We start from the raw sequence: 19,385 nt of genomic DNA, 5'->3' as shown, positions 1-19,385 counted from the left end.
AGGAGTGCCTGACTGAGATCGCACCAAAGTAGGTATTGAAAAACCCTCAAAAGAAAAAAAAAAAAAAAAAAAAAGGAGAAAAGCCTCACACTTCCTCCTCGGCAGCTCTCCTGATCCCCGCCCCCATCGGCTTTCTTCTAGGCCGCCTCCCCCCAGGGCCGTAACCGACCCACAGCCGCCCCCAACGGGTCCCCCTGCCCCTCCTTGCTCGCCGCCCCCAACCGCTGCCAGTCTCGACTGCTTCAGTCCCCTTCAACCCCCTCCCAGCTACCCAAACCCTTTCTGCCGCCCCTTCCCTCGCGGCTCCCCCAGCACCGCCCCGCCCCCCGCGGCACACCTCGGGGCAGGTAATCCCGCCCCGCCTCGCAGAGAGGCCGTCCCCATTGGCCGGCCAGCTGGTGGCCGCCGTCAATCACCCGGCGGCTCCCCCTGTGATTGGGCAGGCCACCCTCGGCGAAGTGGGAGGGGGGCTTGTGGGTGCGTGGGTTCCCCTCCCCCCACGGGTGCAGGCGGACACGCGCGTGCGCGCGGAGCCGGGCGGGGTGGGAGGAGGGGTCCGGGGCGTTGCCACGCTCGGCTCCCACCATATCAACCGCTTCCTCCTCCGGGCACGGCGACCGTGACGTCGGCAGCGTTTCCGCCCGGCTCGCGCCCTCGCCGCTTCCCTTCCTGCTGCCGGAGCCCGCGCCGCGCCCAGCATCCGAGGGAACAGCCGCTGCCGCACCGCGCTCCGTCGCCTCCCACCGACACCATGGTAGGGAGCCTGGCGTCGCCGGGGGAGCGGGATGTTACGCTTCTCCCCCTCCTCCGCCTTCATCACCGAGGAAAGTGGGGTGGGGGGTGGTTGGTACTGCCCGCCACATCCTGGCCTGCGCTCTGGCTGGCGCCGCCGCTGTGCTCGGCGGCACGATGATATCGCGGCCCCCTTTCCTTCTCCTTCCCTCCCTGGGTCCTTTCTGTTCGCCTTTGAATTTGAGGCGGTGTATCTATTCTCCTCCCTTCCCCCCACTCCATCCCGCCATGAGGCGGCGGAAGGCTACTTCCCCCCCACACTTTGGTGTGATGGAACTGTCCTATCGCCTCCTCCCTTGAGGCGATGGTATGTTCCGCGCCGCACACGGGCGCTAGGGGCGGGCGCGTCCATTTCGCCCAGGAGAAGGAGGGGCGGTGAGCGGGAAGAATCGGGGGGGGGGGGGGGGGAAGGGAGGGACGGAGGGAGGGACGGCGGCGGCCGCCGCGCGGGTCGATGCGTGGCTCCTCCCTGTGCCGCAGGGCGCGACCGTGGGGGTGGGAGAGGCGGTGGCTCCCCCACGCGTGGGGCTGCGCGGGGAGGAGGTCGCAGCCTGGCAGGAAGGCCACAGGGGGTGGTGGGAGTTTCCCCCGGGGGCCGGGGTCTGCTCGGCTCGGGAGGAAACGCGGTCTCAACCGCATCCGCCCCGACGGCCGGGCCCGGGCGGAAGCCATCTTCCCAAAGGCTGGGGATTGGGGCCTGGCCTAGAAAACGGCGGCGGCTCCTCGGCGGAACGGGGCGACGGACACGAACACTCATCGTCCCGCTGGCCAGGTCCCCGCTCTGCCGTGCTCGGTGCGCAGCCTCTTGGGGCTGGGTCGCTCTTAATCAGGCCCGGCTGGACTCAGCAGTCCTGCTCGCAGACAAAAGGAGGGTAGCAGATCTAGCAGAAGGAGAATGCTGGTTATAACAAACACGTTTTTGCAACGACTGCTCAAAGAAGCTTAAATTTTAAGGTACTTGCAGCAAGGGCTTGAGAGATTGTCTTGCTTCTCTGTGCAGAGAAGATACAATGCTGGAAATATAGCTAAGATATAATGCTGGTAACAGGAAACATAGAAATGTATTAAGTCTAGACAGTGACGTGCCTGTTTTCTCTGGCTTCTAGAAAAATGCCAGGGGACCCCTTAATAAATGAGGCAGAATAGACCAAAGGACCATTATGCTTCATGGTGTTTCATTTTCTTTTGGTCTGCCAACACTGCAAGTTTGCATCCCCATTTAGCTCAGGCTACTGAGACTGACAAATTCACTTGAATTATTTGCTCATACAGTTTTTAACTACGGTCCTGTCTTTACACGAGTCATGCACAAACATTGGTCCAGCAACAAACATTTGTGTGTTTTGACACAATTGCCTACCTTATTAATGTTTATAAATATATAAAGGGTGAGTGCCATGAGGATGGAGCCAGGCTCTTCTCGGTGGCAAACAATGATAGGACAAGGGGTAATGGGATCAAGCTGGAACACAAGAGGTTCCACTTAAATTTGAGAAAAAACTTCTTCTCAGTAAGGGTGACAGAGCACTGGAACAGGCTGCCCAGGGGGATTGTGGAGTCTCCTTCTCTGGAGACATTCAAGACCCACCTGGACATGTTCCTGTGCGACCTCACCTAGGCGTTCCTGCTCCAGCAGGGGGATTGGACTAGATGATCTTTTGAGGTCCCTTCCAATCCCAAACATACTGTGATACTGTGATTATTTGCCTTTAGTAGAGGGGTTACATATTCAGCCCTTCCTGCTGTGTTTACTGTTAGTTTCTTGAACATGTGGTATAGCCAGTAAATAATCTTTTATTCTGTGTAAACTCGGCAGGCAGGATGTGCTACTGATCTCCCTGCTTCCTCTAACACCCAAGTTGGAGCATCTGTGACTGGCCTGCAGTATGGAGCAGAGCTAATGGGAGCTGCAGATGAAGCTGCTGAAAATCTGACAAGACTTGCAGCTTTTGTTTAAAATAGGCTTGTCTGAACAAGCTAGCTCTTCCACCTCTGCAGTACGCAAACCTAGTTTAGAATGACTGCTCAGTGTGTCAGGCTTCATCTTGCTTCGGAACCGGAGAATTCCCCTGTCAGACAAAACTAGTATTTCTCATAGTGATCTCCTTTTTGGAACAGGGTCTGGGTTGGCTTTTTTAACAGGCTTTCCACTTGCTGCAGATGAACTTGCTTTTGGGCAAAGAGTGTAGGCATTCTGGCACAGTACAGTAATGCTGGCAGGAGGGCATCATTTGATATCAAAAGAGCATTGGATTTTCTGCTTTTGTGTCTTGCCACAAGGTTCAGTTTCTTTGCTGTTGGTTTAAATGAGTCCATGGTCTTTGGAGGACCATGCAAATTATTGTTCTTGGTTGTTAGTCAATACCATTCCCAAATCTGTGTAATTACAAGTTACATATGCCTCACATACAAGATGACAGCCTCATGACAATTGGTAGTGTGGGTGTCTGGCGTGCTTCTACTTGCCTTGTCAGAATATCGCTATCAAGAGGCTCCTGCTGGGAGCCAGGGCTGACCTAAGCGATCTTGTGGGGAGAGCCTGCAGACAGCCAGAACTTGCATATAAAGCTGTTCAGAGCCTTTTGCTTGCCTGACTGTTCAGTATTCACAGCAGTCTTCAGGAAGAATACCTTGGTAACAAGTATCTGGGATGCCCAGAAAAGGAATTCAGAGCCTGTTTTTACGGGTGAGGTTTAAGTTTTAGGTTGCTGTGGGTGCCTGGAGGGCCACAAGAAAATTCTTAAAGACACTTGGTCTCATAATAGCCGATTTCTGTGCTGAATGTGTTTCTAAGAAGCTTTGCTTTCCTGCAAGAGTCTTGTTGCGTACCAGCTTACATCCGCATTACCTTAAAACCACACATTTCAACATAGGAATGGGTTCTACTCAAAACTCTGCCCTGCTACTGGCTACCACAGTTCTTGTTTTTCAGCACTGTTGCTGGGATTGCCTTTAGGTGGTATTGCTTGTTCTACCTACCTTGATAATTATATTGGGAGCAAACTTCGTGGTAGCTTAGAGAAGGTGACGATTTCCTGTTTGGCTGAAAGCTGAGGAAATGACCTCCATGAGTTCAGGGGAGACTTTTTTTCTGCTTTTTTTAATAATTGCTTTCTTACTCATATCTCCTTGTCTGGTCGATTACCTTTCTTATTGGCAGGAAAAAGAAAAAAAAGACTGAATAGAGTTTTGATTCTTTCTCCACAAAAACAAACAAACAAACAAAAAAACCCAAACAAAAAAACAACCAACAAAAACAAACCCAAATAATGCAAAATAAAAAACTTGAGTCTAACTGGCAAAATCTGCCTACAAGTGATATGCAAATACCTCTGTGCTTTCTGCCCATTTATGGTGTGCAAATAATGGCCTCTTACACAGCAGCAGTAAAAAGGCAGTTAGTTATCTTCGCTATCATGCTTCAGATCTGAACTGAAGCTTTGGACTTTCAGATGCATAAGCTGCCTGGTGTAAGTGAAAGTGTCTGTCTGCCTGTAGGTAGCAGAGAACCTACTGAGACTTGGGAAGTCACTGATATTTCCGCACTGGTGCTGGTCTTTGGGTCCAAGTAGCCACTCTATGCATTGCCTCCTTTCCCACTCATTAAAGTGGGGGTGGTAATATCGGATGGGCTTTCTTGAGTGCTCAAATAATAGATTAAAGGCAAAGCAGTATTCCAGATCCTTGTATTTTTAACTACTTAAATTTTCAGTTGGCTTGTTGGCCATAGTTGACACCTTTCCAGAGGTCTGATTTTGCAGTCTGTTAGCTGTACTCAGACTGTGTGACCCTCCCTTTCTGCCAGATGCTCTCACAACTAACATGGCTTAGCTTTCCCTTCAAGGTCTCAGTGCTGATGATGTTCCAGGGTATTGTGTAGCAATATAAGGGATGCCTTTTTGAAGGCTTCTCCCAGAACAGCAAGTGGTAATAGGTTTAATTGAAAAAGTATTTGTCGCAGAGATGTGCTATGACACATAACTGAGTCAGATGGAAATTCCACATGGTTATACAGGCGGTTCTGGCGGTGGCAGGGGATTTTGAAGGTAAATGGGAGGGATAGTATGCCAAGCATAGGGGACAGAAGGTGTCCACTGAAGAAACTGAGAAACAAATACGTGGCACTAATATGACTAGCAAACATGGGAGCACAGTGTTCTTGAGTCTGCCTTTGCAATTAAACAAAGCATACTTTAATAAGTTCTTGGTGTCAAATTCTGGAAAAATTGATGTTTTTCCAAGAAGCAAGAGTTTCCACTTGAATAGCTGTGGATAGTCCATGCTGGTGTATACAATGTGTGCATGATTCCTAAACAACACAACTCAAGAACTGGTTCTTGAAATGTCTGTAGATAACACATACACCACTGTGGAAGGCTCTGAGGTTCTGATCACAGGAGAGAAAACCTCCACTGTAAAATTTTCAATACTTAAAACCAAATATAGTCCCTCAAACTTGTTTTGAGGCAAACTAAGTCATTATCTTAGTCTTCTTGACTGCCTTACAGCTGAGGAGGGAAAAAAAGACTTAGGTAAAATATTTTAAATATTCAAGGCAAATTTCTTTGTTTCAGAGTTGCATTTTGATGCAGGCTTGCTACAAATCCAGTTTATCAGGCGTCTGGCATGTTCCTCACTCATGAAATGGCTTTCTGTATATTGGGATTTTCTTGAGAAAGCTTTGGATTATTCTTCTGTCTTCCCCCATTTAGATTTAATTTCCACTGTAGAGTATTTAGTGATGGAAGCAAAAATGTTGGAAGCTATTAGTGGAGGCAGCTGGGGATGGCTCTTGCAGTTGGAAGCCTGCTAGACAGAAGGCTCTCTCTTTGTGCTGCCCTGTGTAGGACCAGCATTCTGCTTTCTCAAGTCTTCTGCAGTGCTTTGCACTTAAGGCAGGAACGATGGCTTTGTGTAGGGACATAAGAGCCACTGTGTTACTGCAGTGCATGCTGACAAGGCATTTAATGCAACCATTACCTCATGTGCCTACAGCAGTCTATGTGAAAATATAATGGCGATACTGGTGTAAGTGTTCCATAATAATGAACAAGGCAGTGCTGCCTGCAAGGCTCATGCCTTTGCCATAGCTGCATGGAGTTACTGGGAGAGAACTCATTTTCACTGATTCTCTCAGAGAAACTTTGTCCATTCTTGCCTGAATGTTTCCTTAAATACGCTGTACTGGCTTTGTTTTCCCATCTGAGAATTAGGTGGCTTGCCTCCTTGTTGCTGCCTTGTTTGAGTGAGGTTAACAGTCCCTGCAGTCAGGGGTTTTCAACGCCTATAGAAACAACCCAGCTACTTGAATGTAGTCTTCTCTCTGCACTTGTCTTCTGAGAATGGTTTTAAGTTAGTGTTGCCTATTTTACAAGGTTGATCTGTTCCCTACAACAAAACATCACCAGCTGATGGTCATATATCCCACAAGTACTTGCAACATGTGCTGCTCAATGAACAGTCATCCATGTACCAGTCCAGAGCTGGATAACTGCTTTCATACTGAAAAAGGAGCAGAACCGGGCAAGCGGTTGCAGCTCTACAGCATTCAAGCCAAAATGCACAAAATAATAATGAGTGTGCTGTATTGAACCCCCTGAGCAGAGCGATATTGGGCCAAAGAGAGAAAATCCAGACTAACAAATAAACATTTATTCTGTCATTACTGGTGGGATGGAGGCCTCTCACCAGCTATTCTTCTGGACAAATCGTCAGAGACATGGTTAAAATGTTGATTGAGTACATGTATTTACGAGTGTGGCATTTCTCCTTGTTCCAGTGCTCTTGACAGTCATCCTTTTGCTGCCCTACACAGAATGGTTGCAACCACCTTAAAACGAAAGCTGTCTAAGATTTGGGTTTTTTTTCCTTTTTAAGTATGTTTATGAAGTCAGTTCTGTCTAGTACAAGCACAGGGTAGAAGAGGGAGTCCTACAGTTACAAAAGTAGATCCTCTTTTTGTAAGCACCAGGAGTTTATGGGTTCGTTTCAGCCATACTGTAGTACAGCTATAGGGTTTTCTCAAATTGAACAGATCTGCATTGTCTCTAGCAATATGATGGCTGCTTATGTCAGCCTGCATGATGAATCCAGGGGTTTTACAGCTGTGAAAAGGAGTATCACCAGCTACTAACAGCTTTTTGCTTTGGAAAGCTAAAAAAATCCAGTTCTTAGTGTTGTCTGTTCTGCTTCTGGTCAGTCCCAGTTATCAGCTGCAGTTTGTGAATTTGCTGTTTCCAGACTAAATACTCTCAACATTTTTGGAATCTGAACTGACTTGCCAGCAGTGCTCAGTTTCTTTTTAAGGAAACAACTTGTCTCCTGACTTGGAGACATGTTTCTGGCTGTGCAGAAGCACAAGTATATGCTCTTGACTGCACAGTTTGATCAACCTGCAACTCTGTTGCTGCTGCTTGCTTCTGGTTTGCTCTTGAGCATTAACCTCTTCTTTCAAAGTTAACATCTTGGCAACAGGAATTGGTACAGGAGAATTAGTTGTTGTGGTCTTGGAACAAAGATCAAAGATTGACAAAGGTGGAGCTAGGTGACATGAGCCACTTTAGTGCAGTTACTAGACTCATTCCCTTGCTAGCTCAGGCTTTCTGAGCATTTTCTACTTAGAATACTGAGTTTCTTATAACTAAAAACTGGGTCTTAACACCTGTTGTCAGCTACTGAGGTGCCATTAGTTATCAGACAGACCTCAAGGGGGGAAAAAAGGTTGTCTGTAGTTCATTGGACTTGTCCTTAGTGAATGATGCAATAGTTCTAGTCGCTGCACTGTTTGCTTTATTAGGGCAACTTTGTGATATCTAGAGTCTTCCCAGAGAGCTGTTGCCCACAGAAACCACAGAGACAGGAGGAGAAAGGCCTTTGTTTCTCATTAGTTCTCAGTCACTCTGACAAAGTGTGGTCTTTCTGTATGGAGGAGGTGACATAGGAATGAGTCACTTTGAGTTGATGTTTGCACTTTTGCTCCAATTTATCCTGGAATAGGCTTTCTCTGCTTACTTCCCTTGCCATATTGGAGATGTGCAGAAGGGTGGCTGCCTGCCAGACAGCTGAGGCACAGTGACTTACACTTTGTTCTCCTGTCCCAAAGTAAGTGCAATGGATTCTGGATAGATTACGCCTAATAGACAAGCCATGCATTATAAGTTTCAAGGGAGGTCCCTTTGTATTTAAATAAACCCCTAAAAAGCACTGTTCTCCATGCTAGAGAGGAGCTATCTCAGATTCACTGCTTTATGAGGTTTCCCTGGTTTTGCATGACCAGCATTTGGATTATTTAGATGCCAAACTCCAATGGAGTAGATTCTGTCAGCTGTGCTACCTCTCTTCACTGGGTTAGCAAAGCTATGCCAGCTTCTAGAAGTTACAGGAGAGATGTTGGTAGAAGGAGGAGAATCCAGGCTCATCTGAGGTCCTGTGTGGTAGGCATTGGTCAAGTCTTTAAAACAAATATATATTAAGCAATTTCCAGTCAATAACTATCTCTCGAGGACAGCCAGTTTGAAAGCTGGCACTAAACAGGTCCTTTTCACCGCTAATCACAGTATCACAGCTGAACTCTGCTGTTTCTTTATAACACTTCCAGTCTGACAAGGTAAAGTGTTCCCCACAAAATGGATCCATCAAGCATGCGTTTTGGGGCTGAGCTTAAGGAAAAGCAAAATGAAGAACAATCTTTAGTCTTTTTCAACCTTTAGCCTTTTTCAGTTGCTTTACCTGACTGTTTAGTACTGCTGACTATGCTTGTAACAGTGACGTTTGGCAGTTTGCACTGAGGGAGGAGGGCAATTTTTCCTTCAGAGATATGAATTCTCATATCTGAGGATAATGTCATTTGAATTTGGAAGACCAAAGGCTAGCAGGGGAGGAAAGAGTTTTAGAAAGGAATCTGGCTGTTTACATTGCATGCAGCATTTTGAATGAATAGATGAGTTTTAGACAGGCTTCAGTTTGGTCTTTCCTGCTCTGACCATGATGTCCTTCCCATAATGTCCACTGACTTGTATGGCTTCTCATATTTGCAGTATTTGCTATTGCTTTGAAGCTCTCAAACATTGCTGCACTCTCAGAACAAAAACTCAGATTCAAATCTATCTTGCCTTTTTTTTTTATTTTTGTCTCATTCCCAAAAAATAAAGCAGCAGACTGAAAATGCAGTTCAGCTTCTTGTAGTTCTTGGTAGGTCTTGTCCTCTTTATTCTATGAAGCCGCCTTTAATATTAGATTGGTAATGTTGCATCTGCTAGCACAGGGGGATCCCACTATGTAACTGAAATTTCTTATCAAACTTGAGGTGGGTGGAGTTGAAAAGGTAGGCAGCTTACTTTAAAAACTGGTGGAGGAACTGCTGGGAAGTAGACACTTCAACTGTTAGACTTGCAAGTTCTCCCTTTAAAACACAGAATTCAGAGCAACTTCTGGAAGTTGACTTGTTCAGCTAAAAATTGTACCACCACAGTCCTAGTGCACCACTATATCTCTCTTGATCACTAAACCAAATCCATATGACAAGTTTTATCTCTGTTCCTGAATCTGCTGGCAAGCATGCTAAAAATGGCAAGGAAACTTTGAACAGAAGATACTTCTGGACTTAATTGTCTAGGCAGCCTGAAGTGGGTAACAAAATTAAGCTACTGTAATGCCAAAGGATCTGTCGCAACTGAGTCTTGGAGGACAAGGGGTGGACATGCATGTAAAACCACCTCAAAACAATGTTATAATATAAGTGGGATTGTGCTGCCTTTGAAATAGTTTTGGTTTGGCAAAACCAAAATGCTGCTGTGGGCAGCATCAAGACTCCTGATTCTTTACTTGGCCTGGAAAAAGAGGGCAGGCAGCCTTTTCTGATGAGACTCTTAGGCCACTGGTAGCTGTTGCCAGTATTGACTGTCTTGTAGCCTTGGATTTAAGGCAGTGCAGCAATGTAGTTGTGAAAATTTGCGGTGGTAGCCCTAAAGGTCTTTGCTCTTGTTTTTGCAGGCATCTGGAGTACAAGTTGCTGATGAGGTATGCCGTATCTTCTATGACATGAAAGTGCGGAAGTGCTCTACATCTGAGGAAATTAAGAAGAGGAAGAAGGCTGTCATCTTCTGCCTCAGTCCAGACAAAAAGTGCATTATTGTGGAAGAAGGCAAAGAGATTCTTGTGGGAGATGTCGGTGTGACAGTTACCGACCCTTTCAAGCACTTTGTGCAGATGCTTCCGGAGAAGGATTGCCGTTATGCCTTGTATGATGCAAGCTTCGAGACCAAGGAATCCAAAAAAGAAGAGCTGATGTTTTTCTTGTGGTAAGCCATCTTCACAGCTCGCTCATTCCTAACAGGTACTCCAAGCACTGTGGGTGAGGTCTCTGAGCATTTGTATTGTCCAAGCTGGCAATCTGGCAGGCTTAAAGTGAGCAGGACAGCCAGACGCCTGTGTTCTGAGCCATGTGATGTTTCATTTGTTCATAATCAGTAGGACAGTGCTTTTGTCTGTGTTGGATAGTGTCACTAATTGCAATCTTTTTTTTGGTGTATCCCACTAGGGCACCAGAACAAGCGCCTCTCAAAAGTAAGATGATCTATGCAAGCTCCAAGGATGCAATCAAAAAGAAGTTTCAAGGTACGTAATGCAGCTCATGCTTCTAGCTGTGCAAGGCTTAACTGTTGGTGAATTGGTGTTTTGTTTTGTTTTTTTTGAGGTACTGCTGAAAGATGAGAACTTCACAGGTGAAATGCCCTGTGACAGAGTTGAAACGAGCTCTGGCTAAATGTTACACTGTCTGACTTTGAATTTTAGAGGTGCTAGATCTGTGCTCAGGACAACGGCAGGTTTTGCAGTGTGTGGCACTATAGCTGTAATGTACACAGCAGCACATCTGCACTGTACAGGCTAGAAACCATTTGATTCATAACACACAGCTGGATTTTGTGCAGAGCTGCCTCTGTGGCAGCGGACTTTCAGCCCCGCGTCTGTTGAAATACATAATCTCATAAACTTACTATGGTGTAGTAATTACCAGTTCACCTGATTTAGAGATGCAGTTCTGATTACTAATTTCAAAAGGTATTGCATCCCCAAGTGGAGAAGCAAAGTTCTTTTTGTCCTGTCAGGCACCATTAACCAAGGAGTAAACACCTTGCTGCAGCATTCAGAAATTTCATGTTAAGTTGATCATTACAATGGCTCATAGCCAAATATCACTGCTCCTCCCTTCAGTTCCTCATGCTGTGCTGGGCCAAAACCTTGCAGTGTGCAGGACTGACAGGATCATTGTGCAACAGTGCCAACCATCACAGAACAACTTGCCAGTATATTGGAACTACCCAGGGAGACTGTGTGCTGCACATGTGGAAGCGGAAAAAAGAAAAAAGAAATTCTGCTTTTTACCACATAAGACAGGCTTGGGTTGGGCTCCCCATCCTCCAGAAAAAAAAAGAAAACACTTGATTTCTCAGACCAGCAAAGTCTTTCTGGTCTCTGCATCTCAGGTTCTCACTGTGATTCTTTTACCCACCTCTCCAGAGCCAGCAGGAGCTGAGTCAGCCATCTTAGTGTGCTTGTGTGTAGCTTCCTCACCTGCCACATCCACAGTAGCACTAGGAATGAGAGATTTGTTCATAAGATAGCCTACAATGAAAAGGACAACAGTCCGAGCACTGACCTAGTGAAAACTTTCTTCCTGGTATTTCTGCATTGGTATTTGGTGTGTAGCCAGATGTTTCCTGTGCCATATCAGGGGAAAACTGTCCAAATTCCTAAGCTAAGGCAGGACTTGCCTGCTTGAGTGACCAGTTTGCCTCTTCTGATATTACTACGAAATGTGTCTTTGACTGCTAGCATGTTGAAATACTGCATTATTGAGTGTTTTGCCTCTTTTTTTAGGCATAAAGCATGAATACCAAGCAAATGGGCCAGAGGACCTCAACCGAGCTTGCATTGCTGAGAAGCTAGGAGGCTCCCTAGTTGTAGCTTTTGAAGGAAGTCCTGTGTAGACGTCATACAGTGCCACAACTCTACAAGCATTCCATGTTTTAATATATCAATTATGTAAAGCAACCATTCTAGGCAAGGGTTTCACTAACTGTAGGGAAGCTGTCTTGTAGAATAAAGTAGATTTTGGAGATGTAGCTCGTATGTACAAATGACCCTAAATAAATCAAATCTAAGGATTTATCTTGGTGTATTAATATTTGCATTGGTTGTCCAGCCCAATACTGTTCCTGATGGATTAACACTAAAGGTCTCAAAAAATTTTGGTCTAATGCAGCAGTGTATCATGGTTTGAAAGGGGGGGGGGGGTGTGAGAACAATCTGGTTCCTGTTCTTTTCTAAATTGTAACAAGCAAAATTCAGTCAGTCTTTTTGAGACTGCTGGCCAAATTGCCAAACTCAAACTTTTCCCTTGTAACAAAACTTAACACCTGTAGTTAAAGTTAGGTTAAAGCAACTGGTTGGCACCAAAACTCATTTAAATTTGTAGTGCTTGCAGTTGCAGAGCATTGCTAATAAAGGCTAATTCTGAAGTTAAACAGAGAGAAAATGGACACACTTTTCTGGAGAAATAGTCCTAATCTGCTCTCTTATAAACTCACGGTGCAGTAATAATATTTAAAGGTTCACTCGTTCAATTTTAGGTTCAATTTTATTGTTTTAAAGTGTCTTGAGGTCTCTTCCAGCCTGATTCTATATAAAACGCTTTTCTGTTGACATAGTTTAACTTAGAACTACCGTAGTTTCTCTAACACGAACTTAGTAGCGGATCAGGTGCTTCTGAGGCTTTTACAAATGAAGATTCTTGTATTAGAGCTCTCCAATGGGTAGTACAATGAGAAGGAACCACATCTTAAAAAGTGGTATTCTCAGCCCCAGTCTTTGGTCACTTGGTCCATTTGTCCATAGTTACTATTGATTTAACTTAGTAGAACCAATCAGCCTGACTAATATGGCTTGATCTGGGCTTTTTGTCTGTTAGCTTCTTCAATTCTGTAGAAATGCATGGAAATATCACCTACTAGAAAGTTTGACCTGAAATGCCTTTTGTATGGGGGTTAGAGAACATTCCTGTGCCAGCTGCAGAGATCTTAAAAGCTTCCATGTTTCACCAGTGGTTGATTAAAGCTGTTTCCTTTGTGTAACGTGTACATGGGAGTTGCATAGAGTTTTCCTGTATGTCTGTAGAGAAAAAAGAAAAAAAACAAAAAAAAAACAAAAAAAAAACCCAAAACCCTTAGCCTCCAGTGCGTTACTGTGATATGTTCTGTGCGTGCCAAATTTCAGTAGCCTAAATAAATGGGGTTTCCCTCCCCTGGGTCAGTGACTGATTCCTCTCCAGCCTCTGGATCAGCTGTCCTGCCGCAGGGCTGGTGCTGCTGCCTGAGCATACCGGTGTCCTGCGCAAGCTGGGTGCTCAGGGAACTGATAGGTCTTCCACAGCTGCTTTTCCTTCTGCTGCTCATGGGGGAGAAAGAGAGGGGAGAAACAGGCTGGAAGTGCTGATGGAGGGAGTTGGGCAGAAAGCAGGTTTCTCTGCCTGCCCAGTGTGCTGCCCTCCTCAGCCCTGCACCCCTCTCACAGTTGGATGATGCCAGCCCCCTGCACCTGGGCTCTGCCTTTGAAGAGTCAGGCCCGAATTTCCATGGATTGCAAAGCTTCCTGGGAAAAAGCATCTCATATTTGCAGTCTGAGCAGGAGCAACCCAGCATGTGTTAGCTGTTTTCCCTGTAAGAACTGAGGGAGCTTTCTCTGGCCAGCCCCATGAAGCCGAGGCAGTCCCAGGCTGCTCCTTCCTCTGAGACTCTTGCCAGATGTGCAGGGACAGAGTGCTGCACTGTCCCTGCGGTTCCTTGGCAGAGCTACTTGCTGGTTTATCTGTGGGCCCAGGGAAATAATGGTCCATTACCTAACTCAGCATGTGCTTTCTCTGGCCATGCTGCATGATTAAAACCTTTAATTCAAGGCAGGCATTGACTGCACGCTCTAACTTGGCGCCCATGCATGTTACAAGGTTGGGAGCACAAGGTTTTTGAATTCAAAGAGATTCACAAGAGTGAAGCTTTCTGATTTTTGAGAAAAGCAAACCAGTCTCGTTTCTTGTTGGTGCTTTTAGCCTTTCTTTCAGTCACCTCTGAGCTCACCCAAGTGTGTAATCATCCTCATAAAGAGCTCCTTGCCTTGGTGTCTGCAGTACTGGTCTCTGTCCAAAGTTCAGGTGGAGATAAGGAAACCAGAGTGACAGCGGGAGTGGTGCTGTTTGACAAACAAAGGGAACTCCCAGCCAAGATCCAACTGATAACTAGTGCCTCTGGACTGCAGGCATCTTTGAAGCCATATCCAACCTGGGTGACACCATGGTGGACTTCTGCCTCAGATTTCCTTCTTTGGTTAGAACATGGAGCAGGAGATACTGCAAAGGTGAAAGGATGACAGACCTGAAAACTAGGAGGGTGCTTCCCACAATGGATTCTATAATCCTAGAATCACAGGATAGTTTGGGACGGAAGAGACCTTCAAAGGTCCAACAGATCAGGTTACTCAGAGCCCTGTCCAGCCTGGCCTTGAATGTCTCCAGGGATGGGGCATCTATCACCTCTCTGGGCAACCTGGGCCAGTGTTTCACCATCCTCATTGTAAAAAACAGCTTCTTCGTGTCTAGCCTGAATCTCCCCTCCTTTAGTTTAAAACCATTACCTGTTGTCCTATGGCAACAGACCCTGCTAAAAAGTCTGTCCCCATCTTTCTTACAGGCCTCTTTTAAGTACTGAAAGGCCACAATAAGGTTTCCCTTGAGCCTTCTCCAGGCTGAACAACCCCAACTCTCAGCCTGTCCTCACAGCAGAGCTGTTCGTGCCCTCTGATCATTTTTGTGGCCTCCTCTGGCCCCTCTCCAAAAGGTCCATGTCTTTCCTGTGCTGAGGGCTCCAGAGCTGGACACAGGACTCCAGGTGGGGTCTCACCAGAGCAGAGCAGAGGGGCAGAATCACCTTCCTCGACCTGCTGGCCATGCTCCTTTTGATGCAGCCCAAGATACAACTGGCCTTCTGGGCTGCAATTGCACATTGCTGGCTCATGTCCAGCCTTGGACATGAGCCAATCTGGGACTTGGATACTGAAGTGTGTTAGTCCTCACAGTTTGGGGGATGGAAGGTCTTAGGTGGCACTTTGGGCCTTAGCTAGGTTTGGTCTCACAGCTTAAGCTGATCAAAGAGCCTTTGGCTGCTTTTAGGACCCTCACAGCAAGTCGCAAGGTACTATACTGGCCTCTCTGGCAGAGTACTGCTCTCCAGCACTGGCAGTAACTCTTAACCTTCAGAACTATAATGCTTCAGGCTTGTCCGTGTCATGGTTAGTGGGCCAAACTTCACCACCTCTCAAGGTTGCTTGATCTGTGGTTGGAGGGGATAAAAAAATCATGTGAAGATGTTTCCTCTTGTGACTGTTTCAAATCCTTTCAGTTAACGTTTCTCAAAAATCACCCAGACCTTCTGAAAAGCAGGAAGAGACAACATGAAGAATGCTTTCTATAGCTTGGCCAGTTGATGAGGAGAGAAATTACCTTCTAACAGGACTACTGGAGGAAGAAAAGTTGAAGGCGTTGGGATGATGGGCACAGCTCAGAGCCACACAAGCTCAGCAGGACTGCAGCCCAAATAATGCCACATGGCTGCAGCAAGAGCAGAGATACTAGAAACCTTTTCAAGTCTACCTGCAGGCAAGGGTTTCCCAAAAGCCATTTTTGTCCATTACACTCGGAAGAAGATGGGGATGGGAGGAGGAAGCTGGTAATTCAGGCCTGAGCTTGAGCAGCAGATGGTGTAAATGCAATTTAGCTGCTCCAACAAAGGTGAACTTGAGTTTCTAAGCTATGGCTTCATAAGCCCAAATACCCAGCCTGAAAGGTAACTCCAGCCATGGCTGAAATCAGCAGAAGGATCCAGCATTCCCATCCAAAAATCACCTGAGCTGGATGATAGCTTGATATTTATCAGTAAAGTACCCACCTGCAGCAGCCTGGTGCCCAGCTGCCAATTGGATCTACCCTGCGTCACAGACTGATGAGTAACAAGCCGGCAGCATGGCTTGTCTGGAGGAAAGGAGATAACGCTTGGCAAACCTGTGCAACCCAATGGATGGGCATGTTGTGAAATCCCACTAGCTTCTGGGAAAGCAAGGGCTGGCCGGTCCCCAGCCCTGAGCACTGGTGGGCAAGGCTTGGGTTTCTCTTAGCTCCTCAGGATGTCCTTCACCTTCTACCAAAGAGATGTTCCCCAAATAGATGGGCTTTTTTTTCCAGCTTTGCTTAACAAGTCAGCTCACTCTTTCTAAAACAAGAAGGCTTGGTGATGTGTCCTGGAAGGGCACCATGTTCCGCCATGATGGGGTCATCAAAAGTGCTCATGTGGCTTTTGGAGCCTCATCAAAGCCCACTTGCCCTGTAGCATACTCAGCATACACCAGCTGCCCTCCTTGTGTTTTTTTTTTTTTTTTTTTTTTGGGGGGGGGTCTTTGTTACTTTTCATGTGTGAACGCCTGGGTGTCTGCTCTGTTTTGCACAAATGCTTACAATAAAGGAAATCATTGTTGCAAAAGCAAAGAAACTGAAAACCCAAAGGATTGCATCACTTCAGTTCGCCTGGTGCTCTGGGGCCCTTCCGATCTATGGCTCTCTAGGGGTGACAGCCACCCTGATACACACAATGGTTCACTTCAGCCTATGGGTTGGGTTTTATTGCAATCCTGGTAAACTTCAGGCATTCCATTGCTTTTGGGGAACTTTTAAAAGCTGAAAGGTAACAGGCAAGGCATACTGCCCTGCAGTGAGAGGCGACGCTGACAGCATTGACGTCACCAGCAGTCCTTGGGTCAGGAGGTTCTTCCCCTGTGCTGGAAGAGCAACCGAAGACTACTCATTGCTGCGGGCAAAGGTCTGTTGACCAAATTTGTCCCTCCCTTGTGGGGAGATGGACCTGCCAGAACCTGGGGTACTTGCAGGGTGTGCTGCCTATATGCATGCAACAACCCTCATAGAGCAGGGCTGCATGGGAGTTGGGGGGCAGCAGCAGAGTTTGTAATGAGTGTGGGGTCTCAGCTGCCATGCAAGAGCCTGGGACCATCACCCCACAGGAAAACAGCCCCCCGCTTGGTGCCTGAGCCCTATCACCTCCCATCCTACGACGAACTGCAGGCCAGTCCAGGCAGTGAGCAATGGAGGGGTGTCACTGAACTACCCACCAAACCAAGGGAGGGTGGTGGCCCTCCTTTTGGCTCCACACAGCCCTGCCAAGGTGCTCAGCCCATTTCTGCAAGGAGAGATGCTGGGCTCAGCTCTGATGTGCACCCCCTGACATCTGGGTGCAGCAGCCTCTTGTTCAGCTTCAGCTAGCAAAGCCCCAGTCTTTGGACAGGGGTGAGAGGTAGGTTTTGGGGGAGTGGTGGTCTGGAGTGGGGGGTGGCTCTCAGCTTGCCATTGCCTCAGCCAGAAGTCAGTAGGAACCCCTTCTTCTTGCCCGGCCAAAGGTGGGTCCCATCCCTCCTCTCCTCACAACCCCCCCCAAAGTATGATTTGCACATCCCTTCTCCATCACAGCCCTGAAGCCACATTGCTGGGGAGTGGAGAGGCAGGCAAAGAGGACAACACACATCCACCCTGCCTGCATGGATTTTCTGGTGTCTAGTATAGAGGTTGAGTACACACTGCCTTCCCTGAGGACAAAATGGAGGCAGGTCTGCCCCTCATCCCCCTTCCTGGCCTTGGCTCTTTGCACACCCCAGAGGGACCCAGCACTTCAGGGGCCTTTTTCCTTCCCCTCTCTCAAATCCTGCTGATGTCAGCACCAGGCTCAGCAGCTTTATTGTGGGGAGACAGGCACCGAGGTGTCATGTGGCCTTTGACATTTCCTAAAAAAACAGCTAAAAAAAAAGAGAGCGAAAGGAAAAAAAAATATAGAGAAAAAAGAGAAAAAAAAATATAAAAGAAGGCCACAAGAAGGGGAGAGCAGAGTTGCAGAGAGCTGGAAAACCCAGCAGCAATCAAGCACCACCAACTTGCTGCACCTGTGGGGTCAAAATTATAGGGCAGCGCTGAGACTTAAGCAGGCATGGGGGGATGGCCCCCCAGGGCTGGGGTTACTGGGTGGCTCACCCCACATGCAGTATGACCCCCCCGGTAGGGGAGGAGCTGGTCCTGCTGCAACACCCTGCCCGGGCTGCCACCGTGTCCCCTGGTGCCACAGCATGTGTGACATTGCCGGTGCCTGGCCCCTGAGGGCAGCTCAGTGTGCAACCCAGCATGATCACCCCAGCGGCTGGAAGGAAAAGTTTCTTTCCTCTGCTTATACTGGAGAAAAAACAGAGGGGAATGCTTTTGCAGCACAGCAAGGAGCTGGGAGAAAAAAGGATCCGCTCCTGGCCAAAGCAGGGTCCTTCAGTCACCCCCAGAGCCCCGCCTGGCCTGCAGACTTAAAAGGAGTACCCAGAAAAATAAAGCAAGGGTGAGCTCTTTTCACTACATCATTTTAATTGCATTGACATCCAGAAATATGCAAAATGATACGTGCCAAGAGCCAACCATCAAAGAGAGGTTTCCTTCCATAGTGGGTCTCTTTCACTCAAAAAAAACATATATATATATATATATAAAATAATAATTGCACTGTTTGGTGTACAAACATAGCCTTCCCTTTTCACACATTCATGGGTTCTGTTGTGACAGGGGGTTGAAGCCCTGGTGCCCACCCCGATGTGAACGGAGTGCCTCCCCAGGGAATGAACAGTCATACAAAACACTATGAAGATTTTGTTAGAAACGTACACCTGCAGTGTTTACTGGCTGGGTTTTTTTTTTTGTTTGTTTGTTTGTTTTTTTTGGGTTTTTTTAAGTTTCAAAACAGTATTGGGTCACTAATGGCTTGTATCTTTATCTACAGTAAATTCAGCATATATTTTTATTTTTAGGAATGTGTAAGGCATTTTGGTAAGTTGAATGGAAAGGTCTCGGTCACAGAGTTGTCAAACTGAAGTCCCTTCCTTCAAACTGTCCTCTTCCCCCTGAAGAAGAAAAACCAAGAGGTGGGTTAATCAGTGAGGTCTCAAATCTTATTCTCATGTTGGCTAAAGCAGCAAAGCATTTTACAGATGGGCCAGGTCTTCCCTTCTAGGCAGGGAGAATCATGACCGCCATCTTGCGGGATCCCAGGGCTTCCCAAAAACCACTGAGATGGTTTCTGGCAGCAAGTGCCACCTCCCGTTTTAAACCACCACCCGATGCGCTTCCCCACAGCCTCTGACATCAGCAAGGGGAGGGATGGCCGTGGCCACCACAAGTACCGTTTCCTGAAGCTGTTCTTTCAACTTCTTCACTGTTTCTTTCTCTTTGGCCAGTTGGTCCTGGGTAACCTTCAGTAGCTCCTGTAGTTTGGTTGCTGCCTGGCCCAGGTCCCTTGTTAATTTTTTTTCTTTTTCAAGTCTTTCCTACATGGGAGTCAAAAGAAGGCACCTGCCTGAGCCTCCCTTTGCCATCTGATGACCTCCCACCCTCCAAAACACCTCTGGTCGCCTCAGGTCTGCATTAAGCCACCTTGGTGGCCACAAGCCAGAGGGGC

General features: G+C 47.1%; 2 protein-coding genes across 3 annotated transcripts in view; one reads left to right on the top strand and one right to left on the bottom strand.

Moving 5' to 3' along the window:
• The first annotated feature begins 462 nt into the window (after positions 1-462).
• Positions 463-11,961, top strand: DSTN (destrin, actin depolymerizing factor). Of its 2 annotated transcripts, none has more exons than XM_080342728.1 (4): positions 463-754; positions 9,784-10,091; positions 10,331-10,407; positions 11,671-11,961. In XM_080342728.1, the coding sequence occupies exons 1-4, from the start codon at positions 752-754 to the stop codon at positions 11,778-11,780; spliced, it is 498 nt and encodes a 165-aa protein (XP_080198854.1). In that variant the 5' UTR covers positions 463-751; the 3' UTR covers positions 11,781-11,961. The 2 variants fall into 2 exon arrangements, with proteins under 2 accessions (XP_080198854.1, XP_080198855.1); XM_080342729.1 differs by lacking the exon at positions 463-754 and adding an exon at positions 1,362-1,746.
• Positions 11,962-18,483: 6,522 nt separating this feature from the next.
• Positions 18,484-19,385, bottom strand: part of RRBP1 (ribosome binding protein 1) — a 33,731-nt gene continuing 32,829 nt past the window's right edge. The window contains exons 23-24 of the mRNA XM_080341844.1: positions 19,111-19,254; positions 18,484-18,831 (exon numbers count right to left, since the gene is read on the bottom strand). Of these exons, the coding sequence (XP_080197970.1) occupies positions 18,793-18,831; positions 19,111-19,254 (183 nt within the window). The 3' untranslated portion in view covers positions 18,484-18,792. The remainder of the gene's footprint in view (positions 18,832-19,110; positions 19,255-19,385) is intronic.

Source organism: Nesoenas mayeri (assembly GCF_963082525.1).
Source record: "Nesoenas mayeri genome assembly, chromosome: 3".
Classification (NCBI taxonomy): Eukaryota; Metazoa; Chordata; class Aves; order Columbiformes; family Columbidae; genus Nesoenas; species Nesoenas mayeri.
The sequence above is the reverse complement of the archived record's forward strand: the minus strand, read 5'-3'. Positions and strand labels throughout refer to the sequence as shown.